The sequence below is a fragment of the Pipistrellus kuhlii genome, unplaced genomic scaffold (assembly GCF_014108245.1).
Source record: "Pipistrellus kuhlii isolate mPipKuh1 unplaced genomic scaffold, mPipKuh1.p scaffold_m20_p_9, whole genome shotgun sequence".
In the NCBI taxonomy this organism is placed as follows: domain Eukaryota; kingdom Metazoa; phylum Chordata; class Mammalia; order Chiroptera; family Vespertilionidae; genus Pipistrellus; species Pipistrellus kuhlii.
In genome coordinates, this window is record NW_023425595.1 from 14,025,437 (window position 1) to 14,053,366 (window position 27,930).

Consider the following 27,930-nt stretch of genomic DNA (forward strand, 5'->3'; position numbering starts at 1 on the left):
TGCTTTATTTTTGTGAATTTAGAATTTTCTTTTTATAATTGAAGTTTGAATCTATTTTGATTTCAAGTGAACATGTGTTAAGTGACACATTTTGAAATTTCATTTGATTGAGAATGTTACTTAAAAATGTATACTTTATTTTATTTTTAGAAGAAAAGTTTAAGAACAACCTTTTAGGCCACTTTAAGATATCTCATGAAGAGTCACATTTGTCTGGACCATGTTGTTACTGTTGAGGTGTATCATTTTAGACACTGGAAGAGGTTCTTGTCCAACTTGACAGGATTGGCTGTTATCTGAATCTCGGGGAAAACCCATGTGCCCCCATTTATTTCTTTGCCTAGTATAGTTCATTGATTCAGGTATGGGCATTGTTTTCATTCCATTATCTACCCAGACATCTATCCATGCATTCATGCATCCATGCATCCATCCTTCCTTCTATTTGTCTATCTGTTTGTACAACCAAACCTTCTCTGAAGTTTGAAGTGTTGGGATAAAAGCACAAATGCTCATGTCTATCTACCTTCCTTTCACAGCCCCAGCTGTATCCACATTGCAACGGGCATCCAAAATGCATAGATCGCCACACCAGCTTCTGTGTCCCTCTAATCTCTGTCCAGACAGAGCTGTCCCTTGGCCAACTTTCAGTAGGAGGGGCTGCACAATTTGCAATTAGGATAGAGAAGGGGCAGAGGCTGTTCCAGTCTCTGGAAACAAGTTTGGGGCTGTTTAGCTATGGAATCCTCAGGTCTCAGAGAATTGTCTAGAAATAGGATAACACATCATATTTCATTGTGTATATCCTGTTTTTCCATCCAAAGAAATGTTAGGCATTACATTTTTATACTTTTTAAATTCCCACAACACTTGGCACAGTGTTATGTGCATATAGTGTTTGTAGGAACTTGATTATGCTAGTATTTTAAAAGATCATAATGAATGAACTACCTGCAAATATAGTTGGGAACTTTAATTTGGGGGTCTTCAAACTCTGAACTATCCCACTAAGTTTTACTCTCCTATGTATACAGGAAATATCATTCAGTATCTCCTCTGCCTCTCATGTTTTAGAATCTGTGCTGAACACTGTGGATATAACCATGTGTGAGGTGGTCATAATCCCTGTCTTCACAAACTTTGAAAGGAAATAGAAAATTAAACATATTAAGTGTTGGTTACATATTAAGTGTTGTTGTTGAAAGAATCCATTACAGAAGCATTGAATCCAGACAGGTCTGAGAAGGTCTTACTAAGTCTTTTTTTTTTTTTTTTACTTTCAACAATAAAGATATTTTCTCTCTCTTTGTTGATTAAGGTATTACATATGTGTCCTTACCTGCCCCAATTGTCCCCCACCCTCCTAGTCATGCCCTCACCCCCCTAGTGTTTGTGTCCATTGGTTAGTATTATATGTATACTTAAGAGTCCTTTGGTTGATCTCTCCCCCTTATCATCTCATTCATTTGTGGAATATAATGAACAAATAACTAAGTCTTTAGATCCATGTCAGAACAGGTAGATCACCTACAATTGACATGGCTGCCCCTATAACTCTTAGAGAATTCATTTTTATTTTGATCACTTCTCAAATCAGAGTTAAATAACTTTATAGCCCAAACAATAATATTGCCTAATGAGATTTTTTTATTAAAAAGCATTCCAATCAACACCACCCCTTTAGAAAACAATATGTCAATAGGCATCAAAACTTTTAAAAGTTAATGTTCTTTGACTTAGAATTACATTTCTAAATTTCTAGCCTAAGGAAGTACAGTTGACCCTTGAATAACATGGGTTTGAATTATGCAGACCCCCTTACACATGTTTTTTCAATAAATACAATCAGTTTTTAATATCTGCATGTTTCACATTCATGGATTCAACCACGGCTTGTCAAAAATATTATTTTCACATTTCTAACCTTAGAATCCTGGCACAGAGCAGCATAATGTGAAAATGTGTCAGATGGTGCTTCCCAAGACTGACTTTAGGCAAAAGATCCTTGTTGGCCCGGCCAGTGTTGCATAGTGGTTGCCCATTAACCAAGAGGTCACGGGTTCAATTCCTGATCAAGGCACATACCCAGGTTGCAGGCTAGATCTCCAGTGGGGAGCATGCAGGAAGCAGCCGATCAATAATTCTCTCTTATCGTTGATTTTTCTACCCCTCCTTTCTTCTCTCTTCCTCTCTGAAATCAATAAAAATTAAAAAGATCCTTGTTACAATTGATTACATTTGCTGACTTCTATTGATATTTATTCTTCTTCTACTGTTCTTATACCTTCTAATTTCTTTTCTCAAAATCATTGCTCTTGTCCTTTCATTTGGAACTTCTGTTTTCTTTTCTTCTAGGTTGCTTGTTGTATATTTTTCCTCAACTCTTTCCCAAGATCTGTTTTTTTTTGGGGGGGGGAGCCCTCGGGGGGTTCATAACTAAAATGTGATTCACAGTAGACAAATTATAAACATTAAAAGCTATTTGGAGAAATATTACAAAGCTATCATTTGCTTCCTCATGGCTGGCAATCTCCTTGGACCTGTCCTAAGTGGCAATATAGTGATGACTGAAGTCCATTTCATCTTTCCCTGGGAACTCACAGCACCATCTTAGACCAGGCAGGTGGGGTCCATGTTTTTAATGCCAGTATTTCTGAAGAGCAACTTATGGACTCTAAGATATTTATTAAAGAAGTCAGAGAAGGTAACCTTTGGACAAACTAGTGGTAACTATCAAAGAATGGAACAAAGCAGGACAGGAATTAATGAAAGCAGCAATGAGACTCAGGAAAGAGATGAATTGTCAATGGTGGCAGGAACTTATGAAAGTTCCTCAAAGGTAAAGAACAGAGGAAGCAGTAAAAGACTCAGAGGAAGCACAGAAAAACATAAAAGACTGGAGCAATGGAGATGACCAAGATGATACTAGAAAGCATGTGGGTTAGGCTGCTATAACAAACCCTCCAAACCTTTATGTTTATATAGAAGCTCATTTCTCTCTGCATGATGGGTTTAGATAAAGTGATGCTATGGAGCTGGTAGGTAGCTCTGCCATTCTTATGTGGCTTCCACCTATGTGTCTAAAGTGGCTGTTCCAACTCTTGGCATATTCCAGCCAATGCTATGGAGAAAAGGGACCAGAAGGCACATGTCCAATTGCTTTAAGGATAAGGTCTGAGTCACATCCACTCACAGCTCATTTGGCTAGAACTTTGATACATGGCTAAATTTAACTGCAAGGAAGTCTTATCTTTAGCTCTATAGCCAGGTGCCCATCTAAAAATCTATTACTACTGAAGAAGGTGAGAAATGAATTGGGGGATAGCTATTTCTTCCTGCTGTGGATAAATAGAGCTGACCAAGTACTTCAAATGGTGAGGCACTTTATGATGAGCAAAAGAGTTCGCTTGATATAACTCAGACTGGGAAATGAAAGACTATAGGTGTGAACCACTTTCTCTTTTAGCTAGCCCTCTGTGTCTTTAAGAAACATATATTTTGGAATTATTATATAATCCCAAAGATTGTATCCTTCTTCATCTCTTGAAATGGCACCTCTCTTCTTTCCTTTCATCATTCCAAACTTCTTATTCTCTGTGACGAAAATTCATACATCCTTTAAGAAGTCTCCCCTCAACAGTTTCATTTCATAATAAAAAGCTCATATTATTTTCATTCTGCTAGTTCTGTTATAACTCTTACTGAATGTGCCATTTCCCCCATTTCATGTTGTCTTGTCTTATTTTCAAATACTTTCCCAGGTCTATAATTTTTTGCTTCTTCCTAAAATGCTATGTAATTTTTCTGAGAGGAAAAGCCCTCTCTAACTTAGTATGAATTTCCTGTGGTACCTCACATAGTCCTGGGGGCAGAAAGCAGGTGCTCAATAGATGGTTATTCATTTGCGTTGTCTGCAAAAAATTGATACAGAAACTTGACATAGTAGATCCCCCAAAGATCTGAGATAATCAAGCCCTATCTGTTTAGTGATAAACAGAACTCTAATATCACATGGGGTTTGACCATAAGAAGTACTGCTGAAGGTAGCTTTTTTTTTTTAACTTATTTACAAAGCTTGCACTTGATGGAGATTTTACTGTAGTTGCAAAGAGAGCTTTGCTTTTAGACAAGTATGAAACTCTATGAGAGATAATGATAGGTTTTTAATGCTGAATATAGATTACGTCTACATATCCAGAATCTAAATAATCAAGAAACTCACCCAACTAGAAAAACAGCAAAATAGAGCAGGTCAAAGACTTATTTTAAAAAGTAAACTTGCAAGAGATGACAGGTTTGACATTATATCCATTTGTGTATCCATTTATTTTTCTAGACCAAATACATACATATAGCTGGCAATTTCCATTAATGTATAATACTATAAGTTTCTATTATATTTCATAATTGATCTTCTAAAAAATAACTTGGAATTATATTAAAAGGCTTAATTAATTATCTTCAATTGAGAGGGATATAATATAAAATTATGGAAATTATTATGAAATAAGAATTATTCTTAGTGTAATTGTTGAATGATTTCTCATTTTCAGAAATTCCGGGTTATGCAAGATGATCATAGAGTCCTCCCTTTCAGCCTTTAGTTGCCACTAAAAAACAGGCTCAGTCCTCACCAGGTACCCCAACTGAATGGAGCATCATCCTAATACACCAAGGTTGCAGGTTCAATCCCCAGTCAGATCATATACAGAAGCAATCAATGAGTGCATGAATAGGTAAACAACAAATTGGTCTCTTTCTGTCTCTGTTTCTAAAAATAAATTTTTAAAAAATCCAGACTCTGTCTTAAATAATTTGCTAGTTATCAAAGTAATGTAAAGAGATGAGCAAGTGGGAAAATATAAGACAGAAGAACAAATTGCAAGTGTATTTATGGATACAAAATATCCCAGGAATAAAAATATCCCAGGAATAAGCTATTTGGTATGCAAAAGGTACTTGATCTTTGTGAATTTGGGCTTGTAAAGGAATAACACTGCAGTCTTCAGTGCCTTGTTTTTGTCAGGGTAAAGTTATTTAAGGTATAAATCATTTTTTTAAGGAACAGCCTTTTTATTTATTTTTTATTTACTAATTTGAGAGAGAGAGGAGGGGGGAGCAGAGAGAGAAAGAAATGTCCATTTGTTGTTCCACTTATTTATGCATTCATTGGTTGATTGTTGTATGTGCCATGACCAGGGACCGAACCTGCAACCTCGGTGTATCAGTACTATGCTCTAACCAACTGAGCTACCTGGTGAGGGCAAAGGTTTAATTCTTAAAAATAATTATTTACATATTTATATATTATATATTTTTTTTCTATTCAGTGTAACTTGCAAAATATATGTAACTAACACATTTCATACAGTGGTGTACTATTGGTAAAAGAGTAGAGAGGAAACCTGATGGATCCGGATTCTAGCTATGTAGCTAATATTTTAACCCTTCTATAATGTTTAAGATTAGCTTGTGTGGGTAGTTACTGATTTGGGCTAGACCTTTAGAAAGCTTCAAAACAGTTCAAATCTCTGGGAACTTCTTGGGCTATTATTCAATCCCATTGAAGTAGATAGTTTTCATATAATTGTTATTTTTATAATTTGGCCCATTCTTTTCTCTATCATTTTCTTTTCTTTTCAGAGATGAAGTATTTAAAGTTAGTCTTATAAACTGATTTATATCAAAATAAATATATGTCTTATTGCTCTGTATGAATAGTGTGTTTTTGCTGTTTCTGAGGAACCATATCCTTTAAATTAATTATAGATGAATTCTAAGTGGTCTAATCTTATGGCTCAGAAAGCCTTAAAAGAAAGAAAGAAAGGAAGAAAGAATGGAAAAAAGAAAAGTAACCAGTTAAATAAATAGGTCAGAGTGTAAAGGAAAGAGTTTCTTTGACAGATATGGAATGTGAATCTAATTTCTATATGCATGTTAGATACTGCTGATTTAAGTTTGAATTTGGCAGAATATTTATAATTTATTATTATATCAGACCTAAGTTATATATTGTATTATACTTTAATACTATGTTTATTTCACTCTTCAAAACAATGTAATTATGACCTCCTGATATACTACATAAAAAGACTATCTCTCTTCCACTGGCACACATTTAGATTTGTTTTTATTTTACTATTTATTTCTAAGTCTGCAAAAATAACATTTTTCTGTCACAGTGTGAACAGTCTCGCACAATTTCTCACAGTCTGCCAAAAGTCCCATCAAAGGCACTGGACTCCAAAAAACGCGATCTAAAGTGTTTTGTTTCCCTCCATTTCTTTATAAGATTAATTGAACAGAGCACTCTAGTGGATCCATGACTCCATTAATCAGACTGAAATTGACAGGAGCAATTCTGGACTTTGTTTTTGAGGGAGAATGTGTATCTGCCTGTCAGCCAAAATATTGAAGAATTATCTTAATTTTTTATCTTTTAGGTTTAGATATATCTAGGAGGAGATTTTTAATTTTATACTCCTTCCAGGGGGTTGATACTCATGAAGTATCATAAATAGGATGTTCCCTTTAATAGTAAAGCAGTGCTTATAAAGACATTATTTTAAATAAATAAACTTGCTTTAGAACCTTATTTGACTACCAAGTAAGTCCTTCTAATATATGAAATATTTTGTTTTATAAGATGTTTCTATTAAAAATATCAGTTGTTAAACAGCACCATTTTCTGCACTGAAGAAGAATGGAAAATATTAAATAGAAACAAGTTCTCAATGGGTAAGCATTGCATGAATCACTGTCTCCACCTAGTGCTGGCTTTCAGGAATTAAGATTCCCAGAGTCCTTACTGATCTGTAAAGTCCTAATTTATGTTATGCACATGTACAGTCATTATAGCTGGGTCTGCTGGTGCCATTACAGTTAAGGGTCTGTCAGCACTTCATTTATAAAACAGAATATTAAGAGGTCTATTGCTTTTACATAAAAGCTCATGCTGTGCTGGAACTCTGCAGTCTAATGGCCTTTGCTCTATGTGAGTGTTTATTAACAGTGCAAGTTGAACTTGACCCATTCCTTTTAAAGACACCCTGATGAGTGGAAGTTACACAGGCACTGCCACCAAAGGATGAGTCTTTTCATCAACAACCTGTCCTTTGCCTTACAGTAATCTCTCTATATGCATCAGACCAATAGACAGCCACAAACTCAATTGATGTGGCAGGCTCTGGATTTTCATAGCATTTATTTCAGACCCTCTAGCACACAAGAGGAGACTAATAATTGTGTCTATTCAAGTGGGAGAAAACAAGGACACTGGTTTCAAAGAGGTCAAGAAGGTATTTTAAGAAAGAGGGGATGATCACACTGCTGTTAGTTCAGTCTGGAGAAATGACCTTTGATGTTGGTAATGTGAAAACCTGATGACTCAGATTCATGGAGTTTCAGAGATGAAAATCTAACTCAAATTGGTTGATGGGGAAAAGGGAGGACCAGGAAAGGAGATGAGTCTTTTAAAGAATTTACTGTAAAGAGACACAAAGAAATAAGGACACAAAGAAATAAGGCAATAACTGGAGGTAGAGGTGGGGTATAGAGAACTGGGTTTTTGTTTGTTTGTTTGTAAGATATAAAGCTGTATCAGACATAATACAAATGAAGGGAGAGAAATGTAATACTTCTAAAGGAGAGAGGACATGGATCAAGGTATAAGCACAAGTGTTGGCCTTAGAGCACAGATGGCTTTGCAGTCATAGGAGTCAGGTTCTATGTTGTTAAAGAGCAGGTCTTTCCTGCCACCACCACCTCTTGGTGTAGAGGCCCCCAGAATTTTCAGCAAGCTTATGGGAAACCTGGGCCCTTGAACATGAGTTTGAACACTGCAGATGGTTCTGATGAGGCTGAGCTAGCTCAGAGAACTTTCAGGCCCATCATATAGGGAATTATGGGTGATGGACTGCTCCTGTATTCTCATTCATTGCTCAGTGATTTATTACATTAATAAATGTCCATCATTTTATGTTTGAATTATAGTGATTATTGTCTTCACATAATGTTAAATTTTATTGGCTAACATTGAGTCAGAAATTTTACATCTTTAATTTTAAATAAGATTGCTGTGCTACTTCTTAAATTACCAGTAACTGGCTTTATAGTGAAGCCTATCTCCCCATTCATGAAATGAATTAGCTAGGTTTTTGTATTTTATGGTCTGGAATATTTTATATAGCATGCAAATAATGTTTCATCACCTATAAAGTTATGTGAGCAAGAACATGTTTTCTGTTTTTTATTTAAAATCTATGAGTTGTTTTTGTTTTGTTTTTTAAATATTCATTTATCAAAGATTAGCCCAATTTTTCTATTTGGTTTGTGTTATATATTTTTCATCTAAACTTATATGCAAAAGATTTGCTGTTTTATTTATTTCAACAACATTTCTGTATCAGTTTTCTGCTATCCTACTTTCTAAATGATTTATTTCTATTTAAATATTATTTCCTTTCATCTCTTCCATGGAATAATCATATAGATTTAAAATAAATCCAATTAAATGCTTTATTAATTTCCCTTCTCTAGTTCTTAATAAATAAGCATTTAACATTATGATTAACTTTGACTATAATTCTAGATGTATCTTTTAAGTTTTTATGACTGTTATTTTTGTTGCTTCTAAACAGGTATTGATGATTGTGATTTTTCCCCCTATCTGAGGGAGAATGTGTTTTTAAAATTATCTGGTGATTAAAATTTGTACTTTTCTTTATAACTAATTTTATTCCATTGCTAGAGGCCCAGTGCACGAAATTTGTGCATGGAGGGGGGAGGGTCCCCTCAGTCCAGCCTGCACCCTCTCCATTCTGGGACTGCTGGATCCTAATTGCTCACCTGCCTGCCCGCTTGATTGCCCCTCACTGCCTCTACGTGTTGGCCTGATCACCCCTAACTGCCCCCCACTCCTGGCCAGGTTGCCACCAATTGCCTCCTCTTTGCTAGCCTGGTCACCCATGACTGCCCCACATGCCGGCCTAGTCACCCCTCATTGCCCCCCCTGCCAGCCTAATCACTCCCACCTGCCCGCCCCCTGCTGGCCTGGTTGCTCCCAATGCTCCCCTTGCCAGCTTGGTTGCCCCTCACGGCCCCTCAGCCAGTCTGGTTGCCCCATGCAGCCTGCTGTTCAGTCATTTGGTCATCCCTCACCAAGCCCCCTGCCGGCCTAGTTATAGGCAGCCATCTTGTGAGGGCATGATGATCAATTTTCATATTACCTCTTTATTATATAGGATTTGCCACAAAGAGTGGCTTATTCAATTTTCATTTTAAAACTGTATTAAAACTTACTTTGTTAGTGGCAAATATTACAAATGTTCTAAGAATTGTTAAGAAAGACATTTTCTTTTATAGGCTACAATATATGTAAAAATAGCTATGCATTTATTAGTTATAACAATCAGATATTTTATATCCTTATTCATCACCTTAAAAATATTTGCCATATGTTGTCTATGTTGGTTTCTCTTTGAATGTCTAAAAAGTTTTGCTTGATTTTTTCTATTCAGTATTGTTATTTATGATATAGTAATTATAAAATGACTTTGTTATTCTATCTAATTTGCCTTTGTCTCAAATTCCACTTTCAATTTTTAAACATTTATTTTTTAATATTACTTTTATTTGTGTCTCTTGTACATAATAAACTATCAGTTTGGGGTCTTGAATCGTTTACCTAGTTCATAATAGTACTCAATAAATATTTCGAAGTGATAGTTAACCTTGCTATATAACTCTTATCTTTTATTTCCTTTTAGGTGGGCCATAAAACATGCAGGCACCAGTAAGCCAGGCCAGTGGAAACATTCCAGAGTTGAAAATCCTCTCTGGAATAAGCTTACCTACATTTGGCCAGTCCTTCCCAGCGGCCAACTTAACGAGGTTGTATTTTAATAGAAGATGTGGTTGTTGAGACTTAAGTTTTAGGGCCCAGTCAATGTTATAACAATTCCCATGTAAATTTTTGATGCGTAGTTGTTAGATGCAAAAGATCACTTCATTCTGTTGTTCTATCAGTTGGTATCGATAATTTGCATTTAAGTTGTCCATTATGGAGATAAATTTATCTGTTTTTCTTGTATTAGTTATATTTTTACTTTATGCATTCTGATATTTAGTTCTTAGAAACACACATGTTCAGAAGTATTGTATTTCTATGGAGAATTGCTATTTTATCATCAGGTAGATTCTTTTAAGCCCTACTGAAAGTCTCAATTTTCTAATACTAATAGTGATACTTCAGTTTTTGTTTTTTTATTTGCCTAGTATATCTTATTTGTATATTTTTATATTTAGGGGTCTCCAATAATCACCATATAGTTCATTTTTTTAAATGGCCTGACAGTCTTTATCTCTACATAAGGACTTGGTCTATTTATTATTATTATTATTATTATTAAATATTTTTATTTCAGAGAGGCAGGGAGAGGAAGAGGGAGCTAGAAACACACCCCTGAGCCCCCAACCGGGTATGTGCCCTGACCGGGAACCAAACTATGACCTCCTAGTTCATAGGTTGACACCCAACCACTGAGCCATGTCAGCCGGGCTGATCTTTTCTATTTATTGCAATGACAGATATATTTAGATTATTATTTGCTTTTTATTTGTTCTGGGGTTTGTTTGTTTTTCTGTGTTATTTTTCTCCATTCTTATTTTTTGATTTTTTTCTTATATTTTTCTCATCTACTAGTTTGGAAATTATATCATCTATTTCCATTCTTTATTTTATTACTCTGAGCATTTTAACTAACATATATAGATCATCAAAAATCTAAACTTAACAAATATATTTACTTTTCTCTCAAATAATTGAGAGCATTATGATATTTTAATGTCAGTGATTTGATTTGTAATTTATATACTATTTTTGTCATGTATTTTATTTTTATATTCTTAAAATTTTCCATAAGATATTAACATTATTGTATGTAGATAATACTTACTTAGATTTACCTCAAAGTGTTCTTCTTTCTCCTTATAAATTCCTCTTACATCTTAGTCCTTCCAACCTTGGTTACTTTCCTTTTCCTTAGCATATCCTTCTTTTAGTTATTGTAGCAAACTTCATTTCTACTTATCTGTAAAATGTCTTTATTTTGTCCTTATCCATGAAAGGTTTCTCCACTTAGCAAACTGAAGATATCACTACTGACTTCTACTTCCCTCTGTTGTTATTGAGGAGTCAGCTGTCACTCTAAATATTATTCCTGACAGCTTTTAAAACCTTCCCTTTTCTTCAATACTTAGTTTCATCATAACATACCTGAGGTTCTCCTGTTAGACTTTCCACCCTTCAATGCCCTGGAAATCCTCTCCTGTGCCCTTTCCCTGCGAGACCATGGAAGTGGAAATTCACTGGAGTTTGGAAAATTCCCTCAAGATAAAATCCAGCTTCAGCATTCTGCTTACCTTTCTGGGTCCCTAGTATGTCTTTACTGCTAGATCAATGATATGCTCTAAAAGATTATTTTAAAGTATTCTCTCCTGATTTTTTCTTAGTTGTGTCATATTTTCTGGTTCAACCAAGTTATTTTGTTTTGTTTTGTTTTGTTTTTTCTTTACCGCAAAATCACAATTTTCTATGTAATCAATGAGTGTCAGTTTTTTAGGGGAAGTACTGATGGGGTCTGAAACCAAGAAGGCATTGCTTAGGGCCCCAAAGACATCCATATATTTGGACTGCAGTAAAGCAACAGTCTAGAAAGCTGCATTTTGTTGAAAGAGAAGGAAATTCTTCAAAATGCCAGAAGCTATGGGTTGGGTAGCCTGAACAAGGGGCTAGGCAAATTATGTGTCTAAGATTCAGGTTTGCAGCAATAGTGAGAGCCAGGGTGGAGGTGAGGTAAAAGGGTAGCACAGAGAAACTAAGGGACCCAGCATTAGATCAAGAAAGAAAAAATGTGCTAATTACACATTTTTCTTCAGAGGTTCAGGAAGGGCAGAGGCTAAAACCCAGGGAGCAAGAAGGATAACTTGCTCCTCACTAGTGGTGAGCAGGTGCCAGTAGGTTGCCCAGAGGCTGAAGAGGACAAGAGCACATCATTAAGGGCCTCTAAGGATCCAGAACAACTACCTACATATAGACCATGAACCCCTTTCCTCAATGGTATACAGTTTATTGAACTTTCATCTATACCCAGAAACCACAGTGAGGAAGGGAGAAGAAGAGATATATCTTGGACAGGAAACAACAGTTCTGGTAAGAAGTTTACATGTTCAATTTGATTGAATATGTATCCAAAAGTGCAAAGCAAATAAACAAACAAACAAAGACTTTTCCAACTTGGCAGAAACTGGGACATCTCTAATTGAACTATCAAGTTTCCCACTGACTCATTGGGATGGGGGAGATCAGCGGTGCCTCAGTGGTAGCATGCTTTCTTACATAGGGGAAGAGAGAATGTTATCATGACTGCAAATGTAACAGATATTGTGCCTATATATTTCAATATACAAGTAATTTAGTTACTTAATGAATTTAAATGATGAGTGGTCATTATACTAGGAAAGCTAAGTCAACCAGGTTCCTTTTAACCTCTACTTTTTAAAAAATACAATTTTGCCAAATAATCTGGGATTTAACAATTATATGATTTTAAGGATGAAAATGGACTCCTGAGTTCTCTAGCCATTCAAAGAGAACAATAGCTTTTGGGCAGAGTGAATTAAGAAGTTGGCCCTCACTTATAAATTGAAGGGAAAGGACTAAGGCACTAAATCAACTAAAGTGATACAAATTGACCATGTTTTCCAAAATGACTCAGCCTAAGAGTCCTGTTATCTTGAAATATTTGAGAAAAAGAGGAAAATACTTATCAAGCAGGAAACTCAAATTAAATGGGACCCATTTCACTTAAAATCTGAATCTATCTTATCTGAAGAAACCATATTTTCTTCAATTCTATTGCCACATATCTATTTCTTAAGCAAAAAAAGATACTTTTATTAGTGTATAATTAAATACAATAAATATTTTGCTTGGAAAAGACTCTCCATTTAAGTAAACTGCAATTAAAAATGTGACATATAACGGGATTCAGAACACTTTGATCACTGTAGATATATGTATTATTAGGTCTAGTAATAATTAATGTCGTTTTCTAATACTTTTTTTTAAATCGAATTTATTTAAACAATACAACAAAATTTAATCAACAATATAGTTGCCGTTGTTTTCTACTACTTGTGCCCAACGCTCAGGAAGCATTTTAATTCCTCTGTTGTAAAATTCTTGTGATTTTGATGCAAAAAATTCGGACAATGCATTTTTGAGGCATTCTTCATTATTAAATTTTTTTCCAAGAAGAAAGTTTTGCGAAGAATGAAACAAATGGTAATCGGAAGGGGCAATATCAGGAGAATATGCAGGTTGAGGGAGAACTTCCCATTCCAACTGGCGCAGTTTTTCAGCGGTGATTCTTGCAGTATGCGGTCGTGCGTTATCGTGGTGAAGAATTACGCCCTTCCGATTAATCAGTGCGGGTTCTTTTTCTCTTAAAGCTTGGGCTAACCTTTCCAATTGGGCACTATACCCTGCACTTGTAATGGTTTGGTTAGATGGTAAAAGTTCATAATGAAGAATTCCTTTAAAATTCCACCAAACACACAACATCACTTTTTTTGCATGCAAGTCAGGTTTTGGCGTGGGCTGCAGAGCCTCATTTTTGTCCAACCATTGAGGCCGCCTTTTCAAATTAACATACAGCACCCATTGTTCATCTCCGGTAACAATTTGCTCTAAAAACGGCAAACGGTTTTGACGAGAGAGGAGCCAACTGCAAATTGTGACTCTTTGATTATGGTTGTTGTCGGTCAACTCATGAGGAACCCATTTTTCGAACTTTTGGACTTTGCCAAGTGCACGCAATTGATTGGGAAATTGTTTTTTGTGAACAATTTAAAGTTGTCGCAAGCTCTTGTTGGGTAATTTGAGGATTTTGCACCAAAAGAGCTTGAAGAGCTTCTTGATCAAAATTGGACACACGGCCTCGACCACTCTTGTCATCTAACGAAAAATTTCCCTCGTGAAATTTCTCAAACCAACACTGGCATTTTCTGTCGCTAACTGCATCTTGACCAAGAGCACTACAGATGTTTTTTGCAGCCTCACTTGCTTTTCTTCCTAATTGGAACTCCTAAAGCATGCAGTGCCGAATATGCTCTTCATCCGCCATCTTCTTAGCCCTAGTTTTGCAACAAAAACCAAACCAAACACAAACTTTTTCAAGCAGAACTTGTTAATTGCACTTCACACGTTTTGTAGATACCACGTGTTTGAAGGTTATGTCAATACAAGTCAACACCAAGCAAGATTTTAAACGAATGTTTAAAAACGACATTATTACTAGACCCGTAATTTTATTATAAGTTTAAAATTCTAACTTTACAACTTATCTAATCATTATTTATTATATATGTAGGCAAAGTATGTAGAGCAAGGAAGGAGGTAGACATGGCCTCTACCTTCATGGAGCTTTCAGTTTAAACAATACAGGCTGTGTGCCATAAAGGAAGGAATTAGAAGGGAAGAAGGCAGAGTTGGTGAAGAGAAGTCAAAGAATGGAGAAATAAGAAACTCACATAAAAAGTTTGGTGTCCCAGAAACAAGGCTATTTGTTCATTCATTTATAAGGTCAGTATGAGGAAAGCTAGCCAGGCTGATTGAATGAGCCTGAAAATTAAGTCCAAATATGGAATCTAAGAAAAATATCGAAGAAACACTATCCTGAGTGAGACTCAAATTCTCCTGTTCATTCCTGGATGAGAACTATTAAAATAGAATAAAAACCAAGGGAAGCATGGACAACAGGAATTATTTTTGTAGTAACTCAGACTACATTAATGCCAAACTGTTTGCCTCTCAGTGGTGACAGCTGGTCCGAGAACTGATTTCATGCTTCTTGATTAACTATTAATCATCCTAAAAGGCAAGTGATACTGTTTTATGAGTGAATAGCATATTATATGTCTCAGGATACCAGTATTTTTTAAATATGCCAAAACCTCCTAAAAACAAGATTAATGAATTATTTTGATTTAGTCTGTGATGAAGTTCACTGGAATAATTTCCAGGAACTCGGGTTATTTTCTCACCTTTTGGGGGAAAGGTTATAAATTGAGAAGTTCTACCCACTTAAAGGTAAGGAGTAATGTATTTTCATATTCCAGAATGAAATCATTGCAAACAATAAGTATGATGAAGTTTAATACTTTGGAATGAGTGACTGCATGGTAATTTTTAAATTACTAAATTAAAATATATTCTTTTTGAGGAGTACATGTTATAAAAAGAAAATTGAAAACACACATTTGATTAATCTGTTAAGAGATTATGATCATTAACTCTAATTATGAAGGGTAAGAAAGGATATGTGAAAAGGCCCAAGAGAGAAAATTAAAGGAATCTATTCGTTTATTAATAGTAAATAGATGAATGAAAGCCAGTTTGACTAAGAACTTAGATCATTGGTTAAGAGCTGGATTCAAAGAGGCCTTTGGTTATGAGAGTGAGAGGAAAGAGAAAAGGCAGAGCTACCCGCTTAAGGAAGCACCACGGCCCAGCAAGGCTCCTGATAATGCAGCTGTGCCTTGCAGTAGTGTGAACACAGAGAGAACCACTAAGAAATGAATGGGAACATGAGCTCCAAAGGAGAAGACAGAGGGTGAGGAAATAGCACTCTAGTCCTGTTAATCTATGTTTTCTTGTTGTCGTTATCCTGACACTATATTTCTCTATTTCTATGAAGGACCAAGGAAAATTTCCCTAAACACTAGAACACTGTTTACAGGAGCTGAAAGAAAGAACTATCAGTGAAATGGCATACATTTAGAAAATTTTGAAACCCACAATAATCTTTTCATTGGGTTTCTGTGATTTTCTTATATTAAAAAGAGAAGATCTCAGGCTTCCTTCATCTGGCTGGAAAGCAAAGGACTCCATCTGAAGTCAGCAATGCTCCAGTGGAGCTGAAACCAATGTTGGCATGGTTACCACTTGCCCTGAGATAAGTTTAGGCAGTGAAAGGACCTACAAATAATAGCAACTGAGATGGCACACTTCTGTTAAGTTCATCAGAATTATAGCATGAGTGGGATATTGAAAAAAAATATATTAGTTCTATATCCTAACTTAGTGGTTGGCAAATTGCAGCTTTTTGGCCTCTTGAGCATGGCTCTTCCACAAAATACCACAGCCTGGGCGAGTCTATTTTGAAGAAGTGGCATTAAAAGAAATTTAAGTTTAAAAAATTTTGCTCTCAGGCGAAACCGGTTTGGCTCAGTGGTAGAGCGTCGGTCTGCGGACTGGAAGGTCCCAGGTTCGATTCCGGTCAAGGGCATGTACATTGGTTGCAGGCACATCTCCAGTAGGGGGTGTGCAAGAGGGAGCTGGTTGATGTTTCTCTCTCATCTACGTTTCTAGCTCTCTATCCCTCTCTCCTCCTCTCTGTAAAAAAATCAATAAAATATATATTTTTTTAAATACTTGGCTCTCAAAAGAAATTTCAATCATTGTACTGTTGATATTTGGCTCTGTTGACTAATGAGTTTCCTGACCACTGTCCTAACTCTATGAACTGACTGTTCTCACAGATTCATTTTAAGAAAGGACCTTGTTTCTCTTGCCTTTCCCTTCCATGGTTTAGAAAAAAAGAGAGGGGGAAATATTAACAACTTTATACCAAGGCTTCTGTGAGACAGTTTTTAGTAAGGAGACTGTTTTCCTCTCTCTTTCCCACCTTTCCAACCCTGGCTTCATGTCTAAACTGTTGATTTGCTCAGAAATGCTTAATATCTTTGTTGTAGAAGAGTTACAGGTCAATCCTGAACTTATTTCTTGAAGAGGTATACAACGCCACTCCTCCATCATCCCACATGCTAAGTATAAACCTTTCTAAAATAGAAAAGCTTCAAATAAAAACACACAATGAGTTTATCATAACCTTTTGTGTTCCTTCTCAGTAACAAGAGTAAGGAAAAGTGACCCCTTGTTGCTCCATTCATAATAATAGACACATATCTAACGTTGTCTTCCCTTTTGCATTTAAATTTCCATACAGGCAACAGGTTCTCAGTGAAGGTCAGGAGTACATTAAAACTTCATTAACTCAAATTTTGTTTACTTGGAAGTGTGATAAGTTAGCGATGTTGTATATTACTATTATAAATACATGTACATTTATATTAAATATATAAAGGAAAAAGCACTCTACTCATGAGTTTTTAACATTTATTTATACTGCTTTTCCCCTAATTGCATGCAATTAATGTTATTTACTTATTCATCTCACAAATTAGAGCATTCTAATTAGATGCTGTTTCAGAATATTTAATCTTCACAACCTTCAGACATTGTTTATAATATATTCACAACACATTTTTCTGAGCTATGTGATTGTTCAGTATAACTGTGAGATCCTAAAAAATTATTTTCAAGGGATTATCTTAGTAAATTATTACTTTTTGCCCTGTCTTTTAAAAAACGACCTCCTTTTTATAAAAAAACAAAAACAAACAAAAAAAACCACACAGATGCCTTGGTCTGAATTGGTCTGACATGCCAGCACACCTCTCCAACCCACAGGTACTGTCAGTGGGAAACAGCCTGGACACTAGGACCTCCTCAAAAAAAAAAAAAAATCTGAGTATTTTGCCTGTTCAGCATGACTTACCCCTTCTTTGGGTGTTTGAAACCCTTTAGGAAATTACTTACCCTGCTTCAGAGTATTTATATACAAACAGGCTTTAAAGACTAACCAAACTGATTCTTAAATATGTGTGAAGTAGCAAAAGGCCAATAAGAACCAATTTCCAAAGAAGAATAACAAGGTGGGGGTATTTGCCCTCCCAAATATCAAGACTTACCAAATATAATTAAGGCAGCATAATATTTTACTGGGAGAGATAAATTAAAAAATCAAAGGGAGTAAAACACACAGAAACAGATCCATACTTATATGGAATTGTGATATTTTATAAGATAGTTACTGCAGATTAACAGGGATTTAATTGCTGCCAGGACAATTGTTTATTCAGATTAAAAAAAAAATGACTTGGACCTTGTCTGACATCACCTATGATCATCCCTTTCCTCGTTTACTCTTTCTCTGCAAACCTCTCTTTCTGCGAGTGGCAATACCAAGTCGCCTAAGCTACAAACCTGGGAGCCATCCTTACTTCCTTTTATTTCCCTAAACATCATGTTCTATTAATCCTCAACCTGATACATACTCTGCCCATCATCTTACCCTCCTTTACTGCACTGACTCCTGCTGAGGCTTCAGGTCTGTCACAGGGCATTTCTGAGTTAGGTTCTCCTCCATGTGGTCCCACCACACCTCAGAATACCCTCTTGCTATTACACTTACACTGCTTAATTGCCAGCTTATTTCTAGCTAAGTTTCTGAGCACCCATTAGAAGAGTATTCTATCATGTTCATAGTGTTGTTTATTTAATGTTAATATTTTATTTTAAGTTTATTTTTTATTGATGTTATTACAGATGTCTCCTACTCCCCCTTGCATTCAACCTCCACCCCACCCCAGGCCTTCACCCCTCTATTGTCTGTGTCCATTGGCTATGCACATATGCATATAAGTTCTTTGGTTAATCTCTTCCCACCCCTCCACCCCCCACTCTGAGATTCCAGTCTATTCCATGCCTTTATGTCTGTGGATCTATTTTGTTCATTAGATTCCAAGTGAGATCATGTGATACTTGTCTTTTTCTGACTGGCTTATTTCACTCAGCATAATAACTCTCCAAGTTATTTCCAGTGTCTAAGCACTGGGCCTGGACTATAATAAACAATATTTGGATAATGCATGAGTTAATAAATAAATGTAGATATGAATAAATGAATACAAATTAACTGAATTTTGCAAATGAAACATCTGTAATTTAGGTTTTATCATCTCACTATGTTTTTTGGAGTGTTCCCCAAATATATTTTTCTTTGCCAAAAGGGTCTTGTTTAAGATAATATTATTTTATGTTATAAAACTACTTTTCACACATTCTAACTTTCCTCATATTAAAGTTATTTCACACATGAACAAAAACATTCCAAGTTAATTCAGTTCTATTTTACTAGAACGATGTTTCTCTGAAAGGGAATAGATTTTCCTTGTAGCACAACATAGATTTGACATATATTTAAAAAATTACTTTCCTTCCTCTTTATTCACACAAAATACTAATTAGACTTGAATAAAAGATTAAAAGCATCAGTATTGTATTATATTTCTTTATATCTTAAACTCTATTTATTATCAATTTTTTGTCATTTCTTTCTAAAGGAGTTTGATTGGCCAATAGAAGGACTGCTTATTCCAAATAGTCCTTCCATGAAGAAACCCATCTGTAAGTCACCAGAGCAGGATGTGCCCGTAAGACTCAAAGTTCTGCGGAATGGAGACAAGAATAAAAACAGAGCGCTTGTTATAATGAGTCCAGACATATCACCTGGGCGAAAAATGCAGTAAGGACAGCTTGTTCAATTTTCTCATTAAGTACACTTCCTAATTTCTACACACTTTTGTCCTCTTGCTTACCGATGTTTTTTTGAGAGAATTCTGTGTTTATTTTTTTAAAAGGGCTCTCATGTTGATATTTAGAGATGAAAATAGATATTCAGATTTATTTAGTTTCTATGTTAGGAAACACTTGAACTCTTTGTTTAGGCTAGGCATGGGATAAAATAATGAGTTATAAATGAATAGTTCTAGAAAAAATTTAAATCAATATCTATTTTGAATTATTTTTTTAATTTTATTAATTTGAAATAATTCTTTTGAAATTGCTTTTTAAATATATTTTTACAATTCCTTACTAAAATCATTATATACAATTGTTTTCCATTTATAGCTTTGGCATATTTAACAAATAAATATAGTTCTCAAAATATAACTTTATATAATTTTATATCCTTGACTTGGAATAACATTTTAAAAGTTCATCATAGAAAAACATTGATCTGTATGTTAGCTGATGTTATGAGATTTGAATAAAATTTTCCCAAATAGCCAATATTTCTCGAGCATTGGAGAAAAATTACCTGCTGATTTTCTTTATATTTTATACAAAAGGAATCATAGATCAGCACAAAGCTCTGATATAAAGAATGAGTTAAACACATTGTTTCTCATATGATTAGCAGTGATATTACCTCTTGACCTTTTTTTTGAGATGTTTAGAATAGTTGAGGCTGCTGATAATAGTTTAATATAACTTTCTTCACATTGATTAAATATACTTCATACATCGCTGAACAATGAGTAATATTCAGATCGGCTGTCCACTGAACTGCCTTGTAAAGATGATAAAGTAAAAAATTAATCTTCAAAGTAAAGTCAAGCCTGAAATTGAAATCTTTGACGCATACATTTCATAATTAGTTCATTCTGCTAGATGTAAAATGTAAGGGTAATGCCCTTAAAGTAGGATATGACATTTTTCTTTTAGCATGCAAAGTTAAATAATTTTTGTCTCTTCCTATATTTCTTTCTTATTCTATATCTTCTTTAACCGTGGCTCAAAATTGTATACAGATTTGGTCTTTTCCCATTAATGTTTTAAAATGCGTAATTCAATAAGGTAACCCAAACATAGTCTGAGAGATTTGTTCATTTGGACAGCTATTCTAGCAGAGTCTGTGAAACTCTCTGCTGTCCTTGTTCATGGAACAGTGTGTCCTGGTAATCAAATGTCCATTTTGTTCACTGCATGAATTACTTATTCTCAAATAATTAAAATACACTAGCATATACTTGACTCTAAAACTCTACTAAATATGTTTAATTTATCTTGGCTGATTCAGAAAGTTTTCTACAGGATCATCAATAGCATTTTCCCCCAGAGCTGTATGTAAGTCCTGGTAACAGAGAGATTCAATGGAAAGAGATTTGGCTGGCATCACAGGGAGGCTGTGTTGTCCAGCTCCAGTGGCCACTGTTTTCATGGTATTCTTATGTGAATGGCACCCCAGAGGCGTGCAAGGTGGAAGCCATGCTGTGCTACTTTTAATATATCCAAGTCAAAATAAATAAGTGCAGATGACATATAGGGGCAAATTGCTTGCCTTATCCTGAAACTTACTCAAAAGAAGATAGAGGGTTGAGCTATTTCATGTCTTTAAAAGCAAACTCTGGTTATAGATGAAATATAGATCCATTTTAACCAAAATCTGCTTCAATCACATGGTTTCCTTTGGTTATTTAATAATTCACTCTTCACAGCTTGAGGAGCCTTTGTTCTTGTTTTTGTTGATTCCTCCATCTGTAAAGCCAAAGGAAGATCAAGAAGCATTTGTTCTTTATGTAGTTGATGGTTATCTCAGTGAGTAACAGAATGTTGGCAGATAGTCTTGATGATGGTTGTCAAATTTATATAAATCAAGACCTTTGTGATCTCTGTGTCACAGGAGAATTTCATCTCTTAGAGCTATAAGCAGTTAAACAAAGAAAACATTTAAGTGATATTTTAAAGAATTGTAAAAGGAAAGGCTCAATTTGAATTTATAAAGTAAAATTTTATATTTTAGATAATTTCAGTAAGTCATTAGTAAGTTATAATCCCTGGACTCACTCAAGCTCCTTAGTTAACTTTTATGTCCTTTATGACCTATCCCTGCTAATTTCTCTAGCTGCATCTCTTATCAGCATTCCCCCCAATTTCAACTTTTAAACCCCCTCCATTCCTCAGCATCTTCCATCTGCCTTAATAATAAAGGCCTTCTGAGAATGAGTTTGTACTTCATTGCTAGATGTTGACTCTGAACTCCACACTTCCCTCCCTATCCCTGAGTTAGCTATGTACTTCCTTGCTTTCCACCCCAATAGCTCTTATTACTCTCTGATTATCCACTTATGACTCCATCCAGGAGATAGAAAACCAGGATAATACACTATTCATCCATATATGTTCTCACTGCTATGGTGTGGCTATGGAACAGTGTGTCCTGATCAGTTGATTATTAAGTCACTTTATTCACCACATGGCTTAGGGAACCCAACAGGCCCTAAAACAGTGTTTTATTTATTAATTAATAAATAAAGTAATGGTTAATTATATTTGATTACTATTTTAATGAATAAATAAACAACTATATTTGACCAATATTTCTTTCATTTATTAAAATGTAGAGACTTTTTAAATACACAAAATAGTTTTCTAACTTGAAAGTTTGAAAAGATGTATCTTCTAATTAAACATCCTTTTTCTGTGTAACAATTTTTAGGTTTGGATTGATTGCCTAGAATATATGAATAAACATGTGAACATACACAACATATGAATAAAACATCCCAGGAAAAATAAATGTCATCTTTGTATTTTCTTTAAACTTGAAAAATTCACATCTTGAAGAGATCAGCATTAATAGAGAAGATTAAAATATTAAAAATTCATTTTCTTATATAAGTTACTCATAACATAAATGTCATGAAGCTTAATATTTAATTGTGATAGTTTTTGAAACCCTATTTTTTCAAAAACAGGCAGATTATTTTAGGGCAAATTATGATAAATTTAAACCTCAAGATTTTTTTCACATATTTAAACAAATTGAAAGATAATTGGCAATACATACTGACATGTCAATCAAATCTTGGATCATTTCTTTCAGAAATGTTGGCTCTGAAATGAAAGAGAATGTGAAAAAGTATGTCACTAAATATTCTAAAACCAAAACAAAGCAGACTGAATATCATCAACTTTTGGAGAGGTAAGCACTTACATCCTAAATGCAATGGTATTTTCCATTCACACGCCTGAATGGTTATGTGTTACACAGAACACAACATATGTATGAACCTATATAAGAAAACAGCTGTTAATATAATAGTTTTGGAATTTTTAACACATAGAAATACATTAACTATATGGGTTCATGATACCAATGGAAATTCGTACATTTTCCCCAAATTTCAAGGCAATTTCCCCTAGCTTTTGAACTATCAACTCTGTAAATATAAATTATACCCACTTAAAAATATTTCAGTTTTACAGCACTTTTCTTTGGTTTATATTTGAATTGAGTGTAGGGTAGTTAGCTAATTTAAATCCATTTTTATATGTCACTAACATATTTGTGAAATGTTGTAATTTTCTTTTGGTCAGTATATTCCTACCAAAGCAAAAATTGTTTCCACAGAACGTGATAACTGTTCAAGGTTGAGCACTTAAACTTTTTTGCAAAGTATTTCTTCTTGTATTCAAAGAGACAATCTTACTAAATTTAAGGGAACTTATGCTATCCTTTAGTTATTTAATAACTAGAGGCCTGATGCACAAAATTTGTGCAAGAGTAGGCCTTCCTTCTCCCAGCTGCGGGCACTGGCTTCCCTCTGCCACCCGGGACCCAGGCTTCCCCCACAGAGGGAGGCCGTGTTCACCCGCCTCAGCCCTCCAGTCGGTGGCCTGGGCCTCCTTCTGTGGGGTGATCATGGGGCGATGGCCAGTCCCTGACCAATCACATCGCACCCACCGTGGCTGGTCTGGTGCCAGTGGGGTGTCATAGCATGGTCCCTGATGGTTGTACAGATGGTCTTCTGGATGGTCATTCCGCTATTCGGCCGTTTGGTTGATTTGTATATTACGCTTCTATTATATAGGATTCATACAAGACAGTTTTGAGAGTCTTTTGTTGTTGGTGGTGGTGGTTCTTCCATCTACAAAGCCTAAGAAAGATCTAATAGCCTAACAGCCCATTTAAGAATAATTGATATATAATATTTTTGTTGATACCTAATGTTGTGGAAACATGGAATACTGGAAAGACCATTGGATTAAGAGTAAAAGGAATTAATTTTAACTCTACTCCCTCTTCCCCACAATTCTGCCTCTTTACCTCTAACCTAAGCTGGCTATATAGATCCCAGCCTCTCCAGCCTCCAGTCATCTTTCACCTTTCTGAGACATAACTTCCTAAAAAAGCAGATCAGATGACATCACACCTCTGCTCTGATGCCTTCAATGACTTCCTGCTGTTAATGGAATAGAGCCCAAGTTCATTAATTTGGCAACCTAAATGCTTTCAATTAGTTCCTATTTTCTTTTTCAGCTTTATCTGGCTCTTCCTCCTGTCCATATACTCAGCTCCAGATATTAAAAAAAAACACAAAACTTATCTTCTCTAGGTCATAACCCTCCTTGATGAATGCCTATTCATCTGTCAAGGCCCAACCCAAATGTTGCTTCCTTAGACAAGGCTCCCTGGAGAAATTCATCTTGTTTCCTCTATGTTCTCACAGGCTCCTGGCCAGGTGCCCATTACAGCACCCACTGCTTCATATTACACATCAGTTGCTGACCTGTCTCTCCCCCTGACTAGGGAGGGAACTCCTCAGGGAACAGGGAAGCTGATCATTTATCTTGATATCCACAGGGCTGGCCCAGTGCTTGTTTGCAGGAGTGTGAGGGTGGGGTATGGGAGAAGAGGAGGGATCATTATTTAATTTTAACCAAGCAAAAAAAAAAAATTATATTTCAAAAGAAGTTGAAGGGCTATAGAGATCGCTTCTGGAGAAGGGAGATGAGGAATCACTTGATAATAAATGTGACTTTGGAGGCTTTGGAAAAAGAGTAGACTTCAACAGAAAAAGCTAAGGAACGTGACTTAGGTAGAAGGAAGAACAAGAAAATGGGAAAATTTGAGGCATATTGAGAAACAAGAAGTCAACAATATGTTTACCTATTTATTGATCATGATTAACACTAGACTAATCACTTTTTTAAATCAACTGATCATTCTCATAACCCTGGAAAGCAAGTAGTTTGGGCCTAGAGAGTTTAAATAATGCCCATGTCCCACAACTCGGAAAGGGAGAATGAGATTCACAAGGGGTCTGATGAGTTGCAGAGCCTGGCTCTCAACACACACCGTACTGCAGAGGGAGTTGTCAAGGATCCAGGCCCTTGATTCCTTTTATTGCCTCTCTTCTCTGCTGGAAGCTGTCTGTATGCAAGGTCAATTTTTGTGTCTCTTATTGCAGGTGTACTGAAATTTTACATTTACCTTCTGCAGCTCGGAGGTTGTTCAATGAAAAGGGGAAGGAAATATTTTCTGTGAAAGACCTTCAAAGAGATGAACTGGTAAAGACATGAATGAGAAACTGGAAATATTCCTATGTGAATAATATTTAAAATGTTTTAAAATATAAGACTTCAACCTCTTTCCACTTGTTTTCCCCCTCAGAATTATCATAACTCACCAACCATCAGAGATGAACACTAATATCTGTCAAGAGCTTACTATGTGTCAGGCATGATTTTCAGGGTCATATATGAATTTATTCACTTAAGCTCATCACAACCCTTTGAGATGGATGCTCTCATTTTGTAAATAAGGAGAAGACCAAATTATTAACTGCTTGTGGTTTCTATTCTATTCTAAAGGAAATAGATTCTCTCTTTTCTGGGGTGGGGAGAGCCTTCAAAGTGTAGTTGTTTAATGATTTATTACTTAATGATAATATTACCTTTTCAGAATAAAAAATTATATCTAGATTTTCGCACAGTCTATTTGGGTGGCTGGAGAAGGCTGAGAGGGACGTTAGCAGCCCAGCCTTTGCTCCCAGTTATGGAATTGGAGGTCTCAAATTTGAAAAGAAAACTTACCTTGGCTGATGCCTGAAATTCTTTGAACAGAAAACCAAGCTCTCGCCATATTATCAGAACTCATTTCAGGCTCTGAATGTGAAGACCCTTCAAGAGAGTCTCAAACAGAAATATTGATGACCAGTCTCTGAGGCAGCATGAGAGGGAGGAGTCCATTGTTCTTGGAGACTGGCAGGCCTTGTTTTGAATTCTGATCCTACAGATATAATTTGCTACAGTTACTGTGCTAGTTAAGAAAGATAAATTTAATTTAAAGACAAGTAGATGAGGCCACCAGGGCAAAGGAACTATACGTGTAGGAGGGTCAGGAGTGATTGTTATAAGATCCTGTATTTTTGCTAGAAATGAACTTGTCACTGCTCTGTACAAAGTGAAGATTAAACATGAACAGTTACATGATTAGGTATGTCCATAAGAGGAAAAAGAAATCTGTTGTTCAAAAAGAAAATTTTGAGAGTTTTCCTGAATCCTCATACAGAATATGTGAGTGATGATCAATGAGTGGCTTAAAAACAGTCTCCCTTGTTCTCTTACTGAATCTTTCTCAACATATAGAAATATAGAATAGTTCTCTCTCTTTTTTTTTCACTTCAAAGAAATATGTATTTATGTAAGGACATTTATGAAATACATATAAGCAAAATGAAAAAGTATCATTCATAATCTAGTATCTAGAACTATCCCCATTAACATTTTGGTGCATATACTGCAAGTTCATTTACATCAGTGGTCATTAAACTTTTTCTGTAAAGAGTCAGATGGTATATATTATACACTTGTATAGTCTCTGTTAAAACTCTGTGGTTATATCACAAATGCAGCCACAGACAGCATATAAATGAATGGGCATAGCTGTGTTCCAATAAAACTTTATTTAAAAACAGGCAACAGGCCAGATTTGGGTTTCAGTCATATTTCTGATTTACTCCCTCCTACTCCCCTCTTCTCCTTTCCTCCTTCCATCCCACTCTCCCTCTTCCCTGCCTTCCTTCTCTACTTTTTCTCCTTCTTTTCAACTTACTTTAAAACACTTTTTATTTTGAAATAATTATAGATTCACAAGAAGTTGCAAAGATAGCATGAAGTACTTTTTTTGTACAAAACTTGAGATCCATCAAAGTTGTTATCAGTAGCCTGTGCCTTTTTCATTGCTGAGTACTATTCCATGGTGCCACAATTTAACTACTCACCTATTGTAGGAAGTTTTGATTGTTTTCAGTCTTGGCTACTGCACATAATGCTGCTGTGAGCAGTTGCATATGGGATCAGAGACTCATTGCTTCGATAGGTATACGTTTCATGTGGGGAACATTGGATCAATCCTGACCTGTCCATTGTTCATCAAAAGAAGCAACTCTTCCTGAGGAATTTAGCATCTGACATTTCTAAAATTCAAGCCTTCTGCAATACACGTAAGACAGAGGGTAAGCACTGGAGTTATTTACCTTAATGCATACAGCCAAAATAAATACTTCATGAGAGTGCTTTTTGGGTGAAAAAAATTAGTTTGCTTATATAAGTTGTATTTCATTCCTGAACCTTGCTGCTTAGCACTTTAGACTAATTTTTGTATTTAACAGAGCTGCACATTTTCATTCACCCTGCACTTTGGTTGTGCAAAGAGAACATCACTTATTTTGTCTTTAACACATTGGTCTTCTTTGTGAGCCTCATGCACCCCTACCAAGGACAAGACAACTGTTCAGTCAGGTTTAAATTTTATCCCATATATTACTTTAAATAGTCCCTTCAGGGCAGGCTGGGACTTGCAGATTTACCAGGTTCCAGTTTCACTTTAGTTCCTTTCTAGGATAGAAGAAAGAATTTGGGGTGCAGAGCCTCTTGCTTTCTGAGCCCTGCTGGCTGGGTGATGGTGTCCCATTCTTTTGGCTCAGACAATGCTTTGGGTGGGTGCCACTTCCTGCCTGCCCCGCCCCTCCTCTGGTTCCCCTGGCCTTTAGAAGCCTGGTTGTTGCTGGGTAGTCATCTCTGTAAGTTTTTGCTTCAAGACCCCTTGACCTTCATTGGGCAACCTCTTCTGGAAAGAGCTCAGTAGGTTGTCAGCAAGTCCTGGGGCACAGCTGCACCTTCCAGAAACCATTTCCATATTCAGATTTAAATGGCTTGTTGAAGGTTGCATCGAGGGTAATTGCAAAGGTGCCCTAAAATAAGCAGTGCGCACAGGACTTCCTTGGTGAAGCTCAGATGCCTGTAGTGAAGTCTATAGGGGAACACATCCCTCATGCTGGGTTTCTGCCTTCCTCCTCCTCTTACTCTTTTCCCCTCAGGCCCAGAAATAGTTG

At 35.7% G+C, this 27,930-nt stretch overlaps 1 protein-coding gene across 1 annotated transcript in view; it reads left to right on the top strand.

The window, feature by feature from the left end:
- The window catches only part of DCDC1 (doublecortin domain containing 1), a 274,158-nt gene that overhangs the window by 196,117 nt on the left and 50,111 nt on the right, over positions 1-27,930 (top strand). Inside the window, exons 19-23 of the mRNA XM_045577759.1 lie at positions 9,768-9,891; positions 19,309-19,490; positions 22,635-22,733; positions 25,003-25,102; positions 26,916-27,051. Of these exons, the coding sequence (XP_045433715.1) occupies positions 9,768-9,891; positions 19,309-19,490; positions 22,635-22,733; positions 25,003-25,102; positions 26,916-27,051 (641 nt within the window). The remainder of the gene's footprint in view (positions 1-9,767; positions 9,892-19,308; positions 19,491-22,634; positions 22,734-25,002; positions 25,103-26,915; positions 27,052-27,930) is intronic.